At 34.1% G+C, this 15,616-nt stretch overlaps 2 protein-coding genes and 1 long non-coding RNA gene across 3 annotated transcripts in view; 1 reads left to right on the top strand and 2 right to left on the bottom strand.

The window, feature by feature from the left end:
- The window catches only part of Gdi (GDP dissociation inhibitor), a 36,930-nt gene that overhangs the window by 8,020 nt on the left and 13,294 nt on the right, over positions 1-15,616 (top strand). Inside the window, exon 2 of the mRNA XM_074177052.1 lies at positions 7,952-8,306. Within this exon, the coding sequence (XP_074033153.1) occupies positions 7,952-8,306 (355 nt within the window). The remainder of the gene's footprint in view (positions 1-7,951; positions 8,307-15,616) is intronic.
- On the bottom strand, positions 8,618-9,205 carry LOC111514985 (uncharacterized). Its single transcript, XR_002723461.2, has 2 exons — positions 8,977-9,205; positions 8,618-8,915 (listed from the first exon to the last, which is right to left on the bottom strand). It is a non-coding gene; the product is annotated as an uncharacterized lncRNA (long non-coding RNA).
- LOC141482939 (uncharacterized) lies at positions 12,648-14,356 on the bottom strand. The gene has a single exon (XM_074176981.1). The coding sequence runs from the start codon at positions 14,028-14,030 to the stop codon at positions 12,648-12,650; it is 1,383 nt and encodes a 460-aa protein (XP_074033082.1). The 5' UTR covers positions 14,031-14,356.

The following is a 15,616-nucleotide window of genomic DNA, read 5'->3' as shown; positions in this document are numbered from 1 at the left end:
ATGAAAAAGACAGTGAAAACCTTCAGAAAGACTTAGATTCTATCACTATCTTTTGTGAGACGAACAACTTGATGCTGAAAGAGGGTAAATGCAAAGTTATGTTTTTTTCACGAAAAAATGTGATTGCTCCAACGGAATATTCAGTAAATGGCACCAAACTGGAAAAATTGCTCAAATCAAAGATCTAGGAGTCATATTTAATAGTAACTTCAATTTCAGAAATCACATAGAATATATTGTACGTGATGCAAACAGAAAGCTTGGTTTTGTGTTAAGAAACGCTAGGGATTTCAAATGGGAACTAGGAAATCTTCTATTCAATGCCTTTGTCAGATCAAAGCTTGAATACGCTTCAACAATCTGGAATCCGCAAACAGCATTTCATTCAGAGATGATAAAAAAAATACACAAGAAATTTATTAGGAACACCTACTTCAAAAAAAATAAAGAATCTCCCTCTATGATCTCCTATAGGACTCAACTAGAACATTTTGACATGCCAACCCTGTTGGATCGTCGAGGCTTGAATGATGTACTATTTATATAAAACATATTTAATCAGATAATGTACCTGAACTCCTCAGTGTGATCAATCTTCATGTTCCTAGTGCTAGTCTAAAAAATCGTAATAGGGTTTTCTATGTAGACACCCGATCAGAGTCTCCACTAAGTCGCTGCCTTAGGCATGTGAATGATCTAGTCGTAAGTCACCAAAGTCTTGATTTTTTTTTGCTGTGATGAATTAGAAATAAGACAGTCGTTTAAAAAAAATGTGCCATATATACCTGTTTTTATTAACGTTTCTCTTGTACGTAATTTTAGGTGTTTATTTACTCTGTGTATTTTAAAAACCACATATTTTATGTACCATGATATTGACTGTATACATGTAATCGGGCGTAAACCTGTTTGGAATGCAATTTGAATAAAATCTATCTATCAATCTATAATAAAGTATAAAAACTACCTAGTGTAGAATGAAAATACTAGTTTTCCAGTAGTAAAAATAAAATAACTAGTGGAACCAAATATGTTAATTTCATATCCCTAAATAACATAATGATGAATAAATCAATAATAATATATACAGTCATATATATCACAAAAGGTGAAATGAGACCTGAAAAATAAATAACACTCGCTATAGTGAAGAATTATTGATTTGAAAAAATAAATAGAAAATTTTTCATAGGAAGTTTAATCTTCCTCTTGAAGATGATCACTTGGTTATTGAAACACGTGTCGAGGTGTTAAAATAACGGTTTGGTGTAGGGATAAAACTCCAGTAATATTTATTACTACACGAAAGGTTCCAAACAGTGCATCACAAGTAATTTGTTGAAGTTCAATGTAGTGTGAAATTTTCTCATGAAATACCACGTATGCTTAAATTATTCTGGTAAATTTCTTCTTACTCCTGTATTTTTATGACCTTGAAAAAATGTATTAAATAATTCAAGCACTAGTAGTTTTGTTATAGTTCTTAGGGATATTATCACTTCCGTTCAACCAGGTTGTTACAAAAATGTCTGGCATTTAACAACTCATTATTCAATATTTACCTTCAACAAATGAAATTGAATAATTTAGTATTTTTATCAGTTTCACATTTCCATGGTAATGCGTAGATATTACAAAGTACATTTGATGATAAATAACATCCTATTAGTATTTTTAACAATATTTATGAGAAATTAGTCCATACAAATTATTATGATTAAGTGAACATTTTAATTTAAAATTAGTTTGTTGATTTTCTATTGATTGTTTCACTTGAACTTCAGTCACATCTGTATCTTTTTCATTTGAAGTCCTATTTAAAAACTTTTTTCACCAATATGAAGAGTTCTCAAAGAGGTACTTGCTAAGGTAAAAGTAATAATTGATTATAAGTATATAATTGTAATTTTTTATGATTTCAATGTGTAGATAGGGGGATGAGTTTATATATGTGAATGAATGTATATGTGTATATACGTTTATTTTCATGAGTGTGTTTAGGTATATGTTTATATGTGTGTTTTTTTAATGTTCTATGTTTAATTGATTGTTGATTGATGATGAAAAATTGCATTGTATGCATAAATGTCACTTATAATTTTGATACCCACGTACAGGCTGAGCCTTTGTGGGTTTTCTTTATTTATTTGCCTAGCTGATAAATCTACTGATAATTCTATTATAAATCCTTATATATTTTTAAACATTGTAAATTTCATTGAATGGTACCTTACTCTATTATCGATTTGCTACACCAAACATTCACCTCATTGGAATATTGCCCCATGCATGTAATATATACTGGAATTTAGATTCTACTTATCCCAATATCTCAAATTTTTCGGTTATTTATACCTACCGTTTGTTGTGAATTTGGCCTCGTCACTGAAAAATGTTTTGAAGGAAGTTTCTGACATTTGAATTCTCAACTTGTAACCAATAGCAGTAACCTATTGACATATCATTATCAGCATAAAGTGGCCGCATTCAATAGTATGATTCACAGACCATTGAATATTCTACTGTCAGAAAATAATTTTGGAAAAGAACTGAGTTTTATCAAACAAATTGCTGTCAACCACGGTTACAAGGTAGCTATTATCAACTCTATTATTTCTAAAAAAAAAAACTACAAACACAACCCACTTACCAGGTCTATCCCACTTCAAGAATTTTCATACTGACTAAATCCTGCTTGATTTGTGCTCAATATTGCTGTCAACCACGGTTACAAGGTCGATATTATCAACTCTACTATTTCTAAAAAAACTATCCCTCTTCAAGAAACGATAATAAGCGTCATAGGACATTGACTTACTTAAGTGAACTCACCAATAACATCTTTCGTTTTTTTAAACAATGCAAACAAAATACAGTGTCGGATAAATCAGGAGTATATAAGGTGATTCATGGTTCTTGCCCAAATATTTATTTTGTCCAAATAGGGAGAACCTTTACCCAAAAAATTAAAGAATAGGGGTAGTTTCTTTAATGTGAAGACCAATTCTACATTTGCAAACCATCTTTTGGCAGAGGAGCATGAGTTTAACCATGACGTGTTACATTTGGAAGAGAAAGGTTTTGAAACTCTCGGTAAATAAGGAAATTAGATAAAAATATGTCGAGAATTTTAGAGTTTTGATGTATTTTTTTTTAATCAAAGGCCTCTAGCTTCACCATAAAGCTGGCAGAACCAATTAAAAATCTTTCACTTCTTGGCAATTTTGATATTGTGTTAATTTGTACATGTACATGATGAAAACTGAAATAATTTATCGGAGATGTTTCATCAAAACAAGAGTACAGATTTTTTCATGTATCACATGCACAAGAATATCCGAAAAAAATTATTTTCGACAGTTTGTTTCTTATGTCCACCACAAATCCGTAGAGGGACATGATGTCTAGTCCCAAAATGAATTCGTCGACGATGTTGGCCACTAATACCTTAGTTTCTATTTCACAATTTTCAAGCCCAAGTATCACTTCACGTCAGTTTGTTTCCAGAACGGGTACTACTGATAATTTCTTCAAACTGCACAAGTTGGAAATGGCGTCTCTCATTATTGACCCTCGTTGCTCCAGTATCGACGTTAAAACAGCATTGGTGATTATTCAGAAATTATTTGACAACTAAGCTGTTACTGTTGCGTTCTATCATAGAAATCGAAAATCTGGGGACTTGGGATGCAGCAGCAAATGTAGGTACTCCTCCTAACACTGGCTGAATTTTTTTTTCTGAACCCGACGCGCTCTAGTTCGGGTGATCCCGAACGCCAGTCTTTCCTTTGCCCAGATCCTGAACGTGATCGACAGTCCCGCCTCAAATCTCCCTCTCGGCACAGTTATAGCATTTGGGTCGCCCTCTTGCCTTGATGGAATTCCATTCATCAAACAAATATGTCCCAAAGAGTTTTTCTGGACCTGCCATGAATCGATATGTTCCTTCGTCTTCCTTTTCATTGATGGCCCTCACTAAAACATTTTGTTGTTGGCGCAAAGCATTTTTGGCAGCTTCGAAATATAAGACATAAATGAAGACTTCATTAATTTTTTTATGACATGCCATCCTCAGCGACTGCTGCAGCTCCGTGTCACGAAAACCATTGATGAAACTATGGATACTAATCCAATGGGTGAAACAATCGGGTGCTTCTGGATAGGCGAGTCTTTTCAACTTCAGCCCCAAACTCATCTTCCTCTTTTCTGCATTTTTCGCCAGCCCCGCTTGCAAAGCTTTGATCATTTTTTAGTAAGTTCTTCCAATCAACACTTCTTATTTTCATCATAACACAGAACATTTTCTGTCAATTATTCCACTTCCGACACCAAATGTTGTTTTCCCCATGGGTTCGGGGGAACCCAACTTTATTTCACTATCACACTGCCAATACAACACAAACACTTTAAGTGAACTTCAACTAATTCTCAAATGTCTATCGATTTATTAGCTTACTTTGTAACGCACTTTCAACCAGACTAACTAAATCTGGCTGATGGTAGCGCTCATGTATGCCAATGGAAGTCTTAGGAATCCGATAGAATTATTTTAGAAGCGACGCGACACCTAGAACCTTCGAGAGACACAAGTAGACTTGAACGCGACCTTGGCCAAGTCACAGTCGATTGACGAAGAGTAGTGGCGGCCTACGTTACACTTTTTCAAGTGATAACTTGCAACAATATTTTAGAAAAATAATTTCCACTTTTATTGTATGTCTGAGGTAATCACTTAACGTTAGGCTAACAGAACCCACGATATCTTCGTTAAAGGAGGAGAAAAAAATAAAAATTTGGTATAGAGTAGAAAAGAGCCTAAAATTAGCCAAAAATTGTAGTCTGAAAATAAATATGAAATTTCAAAGTAGTTTTCCTAGTCTAACAGGGGTATTAACTTCTACTCACATAGTGACTAATAATTTCATTTTACCTGTGTTGGGGTAAAAACTAATTAAAATTTTTACATTATGAAAGAAAATTTTACTAACTCCTTAAATGGACATTTCGTGCTCTATTTAATAATAATCTGATCATATGAATCAAACTCCTCGAATTTTTTAATACTCATTACAAATATTACGATAACTAAATATAGCTCTACTTTAATCGTTAAATTTCTTTTATGTTGTGTCAACACTATGAATGGCATACGATGAAAAAATACCGTTACAATCACAAACAAGAGTACCAGTAATACAGGAATTCAAAAGATAATAGAATCGGTAATCACTAATGTCTTGACAGGAGTAATAATAAAATTGGAAAGTTCTTAAACTTACTTTTTACTAAATGACAGGTTTTAACTCTAATCCATTTCATTTTCAGTTGAGATTTTTTTTATGGATTTTAGTTTCAACAAATAAGTATAGACTTTTCAAAAAATGTCTCCTCTGTTTTATATAGATTACTTATAATAAATAATCATGATTCAACACCAAACAGCGCCATTTTGATATGCCATAGTTCTCATCACCTGTACTATACCGGATCATGAATTCAACGTTTGGAATTATCTCTCAATAAAAAAAAAACGTTTATTGTCCAAACAGGCAGTAGACCCAATTACAGGACACTACAATTTTGGGATGAAAGTGTTGAATATAGAAAATATATACATATAATAGTAATAATACATTCATGGAATATTTTAATGAAAAAAATGGAAAAAAAATAACAAATTTCAAGAAAAACAATTCAAAGTAAAAAGTCATGACGACTCCTCCTCATGAAAAAATCATTCATTGGTATCGACAGAAAAATCAAATACCTCTCATCAGAGATGAACGAGAGTTATATTGGCGGCCCCTGCCACTTCGTATTTCTTAAGTAAAGGCCGATGGCGTATCTCTTTACAAAGACAGAAGTCTCAATACACAAATATCAAAGAGGCTCCCCAAAGCGGTCCATTGCAAAGTCGAGCTTTGACATCAGCCGCCGAACGAGATTCATCCTGTCTTTCATTGCAAGGCAACTAAATGAAACGAGAGCCTAAAATCAAAGCATTCGTGATCCAACACCAGACCACTGTCATGACCCACCAAGGTCGCGTCAAAGATGCTAGGTTCAACCATGAATGCATTTTTAGACTCGGTTGTCTCAGTCGCGGAATCTAATTGAATAAACTGTCTAGATATGGAATCCGTGGTGTCACTCATGAATGGATAAAAAGTTTTTTGAGTAAAAATAGAAATCAAGTCGTTATTGGTAACCATCTGTCTTCGTTCAATGATTATTCTGAAGTAGGTATTACTCAGGGCTCAGGACCTACCTTATTTTTACTATATATCAACGATATGTAATATGTATGATATATAATATCAAAGATATGTAACAGTCCAATTATTGTTTACGCTGATGATACATCAGTTATTGTATCAGACAGGGATGAATCTTGTATATGTCAGAAATGTAATAAAATGATATGGCTCAGTGGTATCTGAATACAAATAAAACAAAATGTATACGATTTCATAATAGACAAAAAGAAGTTACTGTCGTTGATTTCGGTGACTTACAGTCAGTAGATAAGACCGTCCGATTTCTTGGTTTATATATAGACAAACATATTTCCTGGGGAGAACACTGTAAAATCTCAATCAATAAATTGAATTATGTTTTCTATCAATTACTTAATTTTAGATCAGTTATGTCTAATGATCAGTAGATGATCCTCTACCATGCCCAAGTAGACTCCAGACTTCGATATGCCATTTGCCTCTGGGAAAGGTCTTCGAGAGCAAATGATGTATTTGCTGCACAAAAGAGAATACTCAGAGTAATGTTTAGCTTACCCGCTCGGCATTGATGTATTCAGAACCTGTAAAATCATAACTCTATCATCACTATTTATCTTTGAAGTTTGTGTTTATGTATTTAGTAACTATAGCAGTTTTTCAACTAGATCTAGCATTCATAAACATGATACAAGAAAAAAATCAGCTGAATATACCCTTTTCTAGGGTTCAAATATCCAAAGACTCTCCTAACTCACTAGGTCCTTTATTATTTAATAAATTACCAGACTATGTAAGAAAGAGTCGAACCTTAACGTGTTTTAAAACATTTTTTAAACAGTTTTTAATTGAAAGATGCTATTATGAAGTTGATCAGGCACTATAATAAATACTTGTAAATGGTTTTCTGTCAGATATAAGTCTATATGTGTATTTTTACTTGTATTGTCCTTGTGCAGAATAAAAATTATTATTAATATCATTATTAAATGACTAGTCTGAGTAAAAAAAGGTAATGACATCGTCTACTGTCAATCTCATAGATGGCTTCTTTGTAAGAGGAGATGTTATCGCCTTTACTTACTTGTTGAATATTTTAGAAATTTTTTTGTTTGTAAATATAATATTACAAAAGATGTGGTACTATTGGTTCCACTCTTTTTTTTATTGTGGAACTAAAATCCCGATAAGAAATTTTATAATTAACATAATTCAATGTTTTTATGTAACTAACCTGTCTGTCTGTAACATTCAATTAATGTTATATTCGTGGCAGAAATGAGAGCAGCTCTGGATCCATACTTGTGGTTTAATTGAATTTTCAACACTACATTAAGTTTTTATATAACAAGTATTTTTCAAGTTTCAACATTTTTGAACGGCCTACTTTCATGATTATGTAAATGTTGTCCCAAACCTTACACAAGATTCTGCAATTTTATATACTATGATCAAATCTAATTCATGTAAGATGTTATTAGCTTTTTCTGGATTATCTACTTTGTTTATACGAGCACTCCATGATTTACTACTTCTATGATGTACATTTTGTCCCAAACCTTACACAAGATTCTGCAGTTTTATATACTATGATCAAATCTCATTCATGTAAGATGTTATTAGCTTTTTCTGGATTATCTAATTTGTTTATAGTCCATGATTTACGATTAGTTTCCATATAAAAAATTTAATGAATGAATCTTTTTTTTTTTTTTTAGGTACCTGTTGATCAAAAAGAAGCACTTGCTTCTGATTTGATGGGCATGTTTGAAAAGCGTAGATTCCGTAACTTTTTAATTTATGTTCAGGACTTCAATCCTGAAGATCCAAAAACTTGGAAAGATTTTGACCCCTCCACACAAAATATGCAAGCACTTTATGAAAAATTCGGATTGGATAAAAACACTCAAGATTTTACGGGACATGCTTTGGCACTACATCGTGATGATGAATATTTGCATAGAACTGCAAACGAAACTATCAATCGTATCAAATTATACTCGGATTCCCTTGCTAGATATGGAAAATCACCATATCTGTATCCAATGTATGGTTTGGGTGAATTGCCGCAAGGTAAGCAAGTACAAAATGCTAGTGTAACAATATTGCAAACTATTTTTTTTGTTCTTATATTATAGTCAAGTTGTCATATCGTAAAATCATATACAACAAAAGCAGCCTAACCTTGTTTGGTGATACCTATTACACAGGCTGAGTTTTATGGTTGTGTATGCATTGTGCAATACTATTGATGTGTACTGGGTAGTGAAAATAAGGCTTACTATTCAGGTGTTCATTATTCAGTGTATCACAATGGTGGGGCAATGTGAATAAAAACCCCTATTATATCATGGAGGAATACAACTACTAAACAAAAGCACATACAATAATACTATCGTGTAATACTATCGTGATCATATTACATCAAGCATGGAAGAGAATTTAACTTGTGTAGCTGTCAACAGAAAATACCATTTTTTGTAGATGACCAGTATGCAACAAAGCAGAAGAAGATATTGAAGTTCAGACATCACATCTCCCCTCACTTCAAATTATTTGCATCTGTGACATCAGTTATCTCTTCATAAGCCTTTCGGAAATACACACTGGAATAGTTATCAACTCTATGAGATTTGGTTTCTTCTATTGTTTACTCTTCCATTCTACAATTCTGTAGCTTATCTTTAAAAACATTTTCAAATGAAGATTGAGAAATACTTTTCATTTAATTTCTTACACTGACCTCAACATTTACACTTGTTATTCTAACCTTATCTTCACACATGAAGTCTTTCAAAGGTGTATTGTTCAAGTCACTATTAGGTTCATTTAGATGATATTGTATATAATTTTTTTTTCTTTTCGATTATTTCCTATCAAATTCTCATTCGACTGGTCATGTTATTTCAATATTTCAATAATATTTCAGGGAAGCTGCAATAATTTTTATGCAAAATATGTCAAAAATTTAAAACAAGGACAAAACTTACTGATATTGGGGTTGGCCGTCAAAATGGATGTTCTAGTTATACAAGGTGTTAGTGAATAAGTGTGACAAACTTCAGGGGGTGATTCTGCATGTAAAAATAATGACAGTTTGCTATATAACTTTTGTCCGCGAATGCATTGTTGAAAACTGTCTGTGTATTGTTGTGAAACTGATCAAGATATGCAAATGAAATTATTTGGTGGGTGTTAGGAGGTAGTTATTTCGCATTTGTTGATATACAATTAAGAATTTGATGTTCGTCATTGACGCCCATATGGGTGAAAATAATTTTTGAATTCTTCATTCAAATTGTGATGAATAATCTCTCTTGCCTTTTTTGTATGGGGCGCCGTTTTTTATGCAAAATATAGATAGATACTGATACTTTATTGTCTAAGAATAACTTCTTATTGACAAAGTGTCATAAGTAATCATTAAAGTAATGAAGGTACAAAATACAAGTAAGCATAAAAGTGGAAGTATAAAAATTATAAAATTAGTCGAGACGAATAAGATGAGATTAATGTGTATAAACAAATAAGTCGCAAAAAAGTAAAACAAGTCTAACAAAAGTAAAAACATGCGCCCGAGGCGCTCATCAGTCTACTATACAAAACTATAAGGTAAAATACAAGACAACAAAGACAAATCATCAGTTTTACATTTAAAGCGAATCGTTAAAAAACTCATCCAAAGTGTAGTATGCCTTATCAAACAGTAACTCTTTGACACTTTTCCTAATTTTTCTCTCTGAATTTAGATCTTTGATATTCTGGGGTAAATGATTGAAAATTTTTTTTGAGTTATAAATCAGGGAATTTTTAACTTGTGTAGTGTTGGGCTTAGGAAGATCCAAATTACCCATCTGTCTAGTCAGGTAACTAGGGTTTTTTATGGTGTTTCTATTTAACTTATGTTTTTTAAACATCAAACACACCGTCTCTAGTATAAATATGCAGGTAAGGGTCATTATTCTATGTGATTTGAATAGTGGACGACATGAATCTCTAAAGCCAGCCCTACAAACATACCGGACAGCTCTTTTTTGTAGCTTAAATATCATATTGAAAGATGCTTTGTCGGAATTGCCCCAGTAGCAGATCCCATATCTCAGGTGTGACTCTATAAATGCAAAATATGTTGATCTTGCCATGGTTGGGTCGAGTTCCTTGGATATGACTCTAAGTGCATAATAGCCTTTGGCAAGTTTGGTACATAAACTTGCGACATGTTCCTTGAACGTCAACCTACTATCAATAAATACCCCAAGGAATTTAGCCAAAGAGGATTCTTGTAGACATTTATCACCTATTGAAATTGGGTTTAACAAACATTTAAAGGTGAGAATGTGGGTTTTATTTACATTGAAGGACAACAGATTGGCGTCGCACCATTTCTTGACCTTGTGAATGTCATTTTCTATTATTGCATTCAAATGATGAGTGTCTTTATTATGCCAAAGAATGGTGGTATCATCTGCAAAAATTGTAAATCTACCCGCAATATCCAAGAGTGCAAGATCATTCACATAAAGCAGGAATAATAAGGGTCCTAAGACAGAGCCCTGTGGTACTCCACAATCCATCAAAGACTCATGAGAGGTTAGACCATCAGAGTAGACCACCTGTCTACGTTTATAGAGATAAGACTCGAACCATTTCAGAGCCACATCACGGAAACCATATCTCTCTAACTTTCCCAGTAATATTCTGTGATTCACACAGTCAAAAGCCTTCGACAAGTCGCAGAATACCACTGCCGCGGCTTCATTGTCATTAAGCTTAAGGTATAGATGCTCGAGTAGTTCAAATGTGGCATCAGAGGTGGATTTGTTACGTTGGAAACCAAATTGGGTCGTCGATATTATATTGTTTTTGTTCATGAATGATAGAATTCTTCTTTTAATAAGTCTTTCGATGACTTTGGAGAGAGCGGGTAGGAGAGAGATAGGTCTAAAGTTACTAGGGTCATTATGATTGCCCCCTTTATATATTGGAATAATAACAGCGTTTTTCAAGCAGTCTGGGAACATGCCTTTCTCAAAAGATATATTAATTGCCTCAGCTAGAGCATCCAATGCGCTTATTGGTAATTGTTCTAAAATTTTTATAGATATTTTATCCCAACCAGATGCTTTCTTGTTTTTTATTTCAGAAAATGCTTCTTTCAATTCCTGGCGGTCTGTGGTACTAAGGAAGAAGGTGTCGTGGACTGTTACATTTCTCATGTAGTTCATGGGGTCTTCCGTGACTGCTATGGTTTTAGATAGATTCAAGGCGACTGTACTATAATATTTATTCAGCTCATTACAAGACGGTATGCTGGTGTTGGTTGAAGCAGTATTTACTCCTCTTAGGTCATTAATTATTGCCCAGCTCTCCTTTTGTTTATTTCTAGATTCCGATAATCTGTTATTGAAATATCTTTTTTTAGCTTCAAGAATCATAGTCCTATATAAAGTTCTGTATTTACTAAAGTAAGAGAGAAACCAGTTATTTGACAAAACAAATTTTCTGATATGATGAAGGGACCGTAGGTTCTTAGATGAGATTCGTAGACCTTTTGTTATCCAAGGTTTTCTATGCTTTTTATTTTTAATGAGGCGACAAGGGAAAGCTTTATTGAAGTTATGCATCAGATTGGTGTGGAAAACAGTCAAGGGATCGTTATGATTGAGTATAGTGTCCCATCGGGTGGCGGAGTTCAAAGTTTCGAATTTGTTGTAGTTACTCGTGGAGTAAATACGACCAAAGTGTTTCGCTACTTTATCTTTATCTTCGGTTCCTAAAACCGGGAATGTGAATAGGACAGCCTCATGGTCGGATAAACCAGCCATTACCACATTGCAAGAAGTGTTGGCGATATTAGAACAAACATAATCAATAATAGAAGAAGAATACTGGGAATATCTTGTCGGAGCATGTACATGCATTGTAAGGTTTAGAGAAACAAGTAAATTTTTCAAGGATGAACTAAGCGGACAACTGGTATTTCCGAAATTTATATTGAAGTCACCCGTTAATATCAAAGAAGTTTGGGGAGTAAATTTAATCAAAAGGAGTTCAAGTCTATCTATAAAAGTGTGAACATCGGTTTGGGGAGATCGATACAAGCACAGTATTACCAGAGCTAGTTTTTTGCTGGATATCATACAAAATTCGAATTCTTTTTCGACTATCATATCGTTGTATTTGTCAAGGCTAACAAAGTCAGAGGTTTTGAGAAACTCGTCATGAGCAAGAATCATAGTACCGCCATGAGAGAAGTTCTTTCTTTCTTCAGAATGTTGTAGTTGGGTATGTAGATTACTTCCTCAACTTTTAGCCAGTGTTCAGTTAGCAGAACAAGTCTAGGCGAACTCAGGCTATCCAAAAGTACGGTTAGTTCACCGGCCTTGTTGCGAAGAGATTGTACGTTGAGTAACATTAAGGATAAGTTTGCTTTATCTGGGTTACCTCCAAAAAAGGGGATGATGAATTTGCTTCAAAAGAGATGCTACTTCCATCAAGATCATGAGTATCAGCAGTTGCATTTTTGGGGATCTCTGAGTGCTTGGGAGTGGGGGGTAGATCCAATATACTAGTCGTTTTTACAAAAGTGAGACATTTGACATTGTTCCAGTTGCGTTTAACTTCGCTAGCAATATGTTCAGCAATCAGATCATTACCTATTTTAGAGCCGCGGGCATTATTTATGTTCACTAGAGATATGTATTGCTCAGAGAAGTTGTTCACCTTAGAAAGGAAGTCGTGAAGTCGCATGTTGAACTTACTAATGATATTAAAATATTTTCTAATAACTGTAGGGCAAGAAAGAAAAATGATATTAGTATGTAAGCAATTTTTGATTTTGCTCCATATGTCTTTGACTTTTGGGTGTTTGTTGCTTTCGAAATCGCCTTTGCCAGCAAGAATAACAATAACATCTTTTTGGGTGTAATCTTTAGATAATAAATCGACACTTTCAAGTATGTCCGCAAATTTACCTCCTGGTTTGTGTATAGACTCAATAATAAATTTAGTCAAATTTTTACAGTTGGATAAGGCTTTACATAAGTGCTTACCATTGTCGTCAGATAAGAGCAACATTTTTCTTTTAGAACTAGAAAAAGAGTTATTAGGTCTAAGTTGAGAGGTAAGAACACTATGAATGGGGATGCTCTGGTTCAACGGGATGCTCTGGTTCGCAGAGTTGTCATTAAATGTCGAAGCGTCACGATAACATTTGGGTACTGAGTTTACTTGGTTTTCAGGTTCTGTATTATCTCGTAGTGTTTGAAGTTCACTCTGAAGACATTTGTTGTCGGCCTCAAGGGTGGAAAATGCACTAAGCATGTTCCTTTGAAGTGTGTCAAGTTCCTGCTTGTCCTTAACTAAGCTTTGTATGTATTCTTCATTGCGGGCAATTACCTTCAGTAGCTCATCGTAATCAAGTTTGATGGCTTGTAGCTTTTTTTGGAGATCGTCAATGATGCTTTTTGATTCTTCAAGTTTAGTTAGCAATTCTTGTTCAGATTCAAGAGCCATGTCCTCAAAGTCTTGAGTTCGTCTTCTAAGTCTACTTATAACTGAATCTTTTTCTTTAAGAAGACCAGTTAGTGATGTTATTTGATCATTCAGGTCTGACACTATTCCCTCGTTCGATTCAAATATGGTTTGACATTCGGTAGAACAAAGAAATTTGTGTTGCTTGATCTTGACAAATCCATTTTTCCTTTCAAGGCAGCTTGGATGATATATATCAAAGCACACAATGCAGATGTAATTACCAAAGTCTTTTTTTGTACAGCATTTGAATTTGTGTAGCATTTTGACCCAAGTTCAAATTCAAGTTTCAGAAGTATTGACGAATGCCCAAGTTTTCCTGGACTAATAAGTGAACTTATAAAAAGTGTTTCCTTTTTTGCGTCTGCAGACTTTTTATCTGCGTTGGTCCTCAGTTGAATTAATTATTGAACTTATAGTTTATGGTTATATGCACCTTGCAACTAGTTGTTTCGCACTTTGGAAAATAATTCTGAATTCACCAGATTTAGCACTTCACACTGGTATAAGTCTTATGAGATATATTTCGTTGGTATCATGTTAAAACTGGGTTTTTGACGTAGCGATACACAACACGACACGGTATGTTTCAGTTGTTTTCAGTAAAACAACGTGTGTCGGTGCTATAGTAGTTATGTATTTATTAATTCATGCATTTATTTCATCATCACTGAAAAGCATCCATTATATTCTTAAATGAAGTGAACAGGTTGATAGTTATAGGATTTGTCAACATTCTAAAACTACTTTTCGGAGTTATATCGATTTTTGTTTGAGTATATTTGTAATGTTGTAAATTATCACTTAAAAAAACTAACACCGGTAGCAGTTGCTCTTCGAGCAGAAGTCGCGATCAACAAATGAAATTGAGTTTATTTGTACAGTGTAGTCAATTATTGCTGCACCCACGGAAAAACAGTAACATTTGGTGTCGGAAGTGGAATAATTGGCTGAAAATTTTCTGTTTTATGGTGAAACAAGGAGTGTCAATTACGATGGGATGGAAGAACTTACGAAAATATTCAACGCTCTGCAAGCGGTCCTGGCGGAGAATGATGAATGCAGAAGAGAGGAAAATGAACGCAGAAGAGAGGATTATGAACGAAGGACAGAGAAAGAACGATAACGCCGAAATGAAGACCGCGAATTAGTACTAAATATTCAGGAAAACCAAGAAAGAGACATAGAGGAAGTACGTAAACTATTGGTTGATATTCAGGGTAAACAACAAAAATACAATCAAACGTATCATCAATTATTTGAAGAATTGAAATATTCTCTAGAGAGTAAAGGGGAGGTACAGAAATTTATTCAGGAATAATTTTAAAAAGTATTTCAGGACACAAAGAGGTAATTTGAAAAAGTAGTTGATGAGAAGCTTGACGGGGTTGAAAGGAAATTTGAAGAGAAGCTTGAAGGAGTCGAGAACAAGGAGTAGGTAATAACATCTCTCCCTTCTAGCAGTAGTTTTATTGAAACTCCAACTGTCATTGGCGAATCTTCATGGTCAATTTATCGCAGACAATTTGAGGTCGCAGCGGAAAATAATGGGTGGAAAAATGAAGAGAAAGCAACACCTCTCATACTGGCACTACGACGAAAGGCCTCCGAAATTCTGCAAAATATTCCAGTGAATAAGCAGAAGGATTATGAAGCGGTCGTATCAGATTTGGAGGTCAGGCAAGGTAGTGAGCACCTGCAACAAGTCTACCAAACTCAACTAAAGATGAGAACTCAAGGTTCATCCAAGAGTTTGCTGGAGTTTGGGGCTAAAGTTGAAAAGTTGGTAAGACTCGCCTATCCAGAAGTACCCAATTACTTCACCCACTGGATTAGTGTCCATAGTTTCA

Source organism: Leptinotarsa decemlineata, unplaced genomic scaffold (assembly GCF_025532065.1).
Source record: "Leptinotarsa decemlineata unplaced genomic scaffold, Ldec_3_MD MMD2_tig00002159_RagTag_RagTag, whole genome shotgun sequence".
Lineage (NCBI taxonomy): Eukaryota > Metazoa > Arthropoda > Insecta > Coleoptera > Chrysomelidae > Leptinotarsa > Leptinotarsa decemlineata.
Note: the sequence above shows the minus strand (reverse complement) of the source record. Positions and strands in the feature narration are given on the sequence as shown.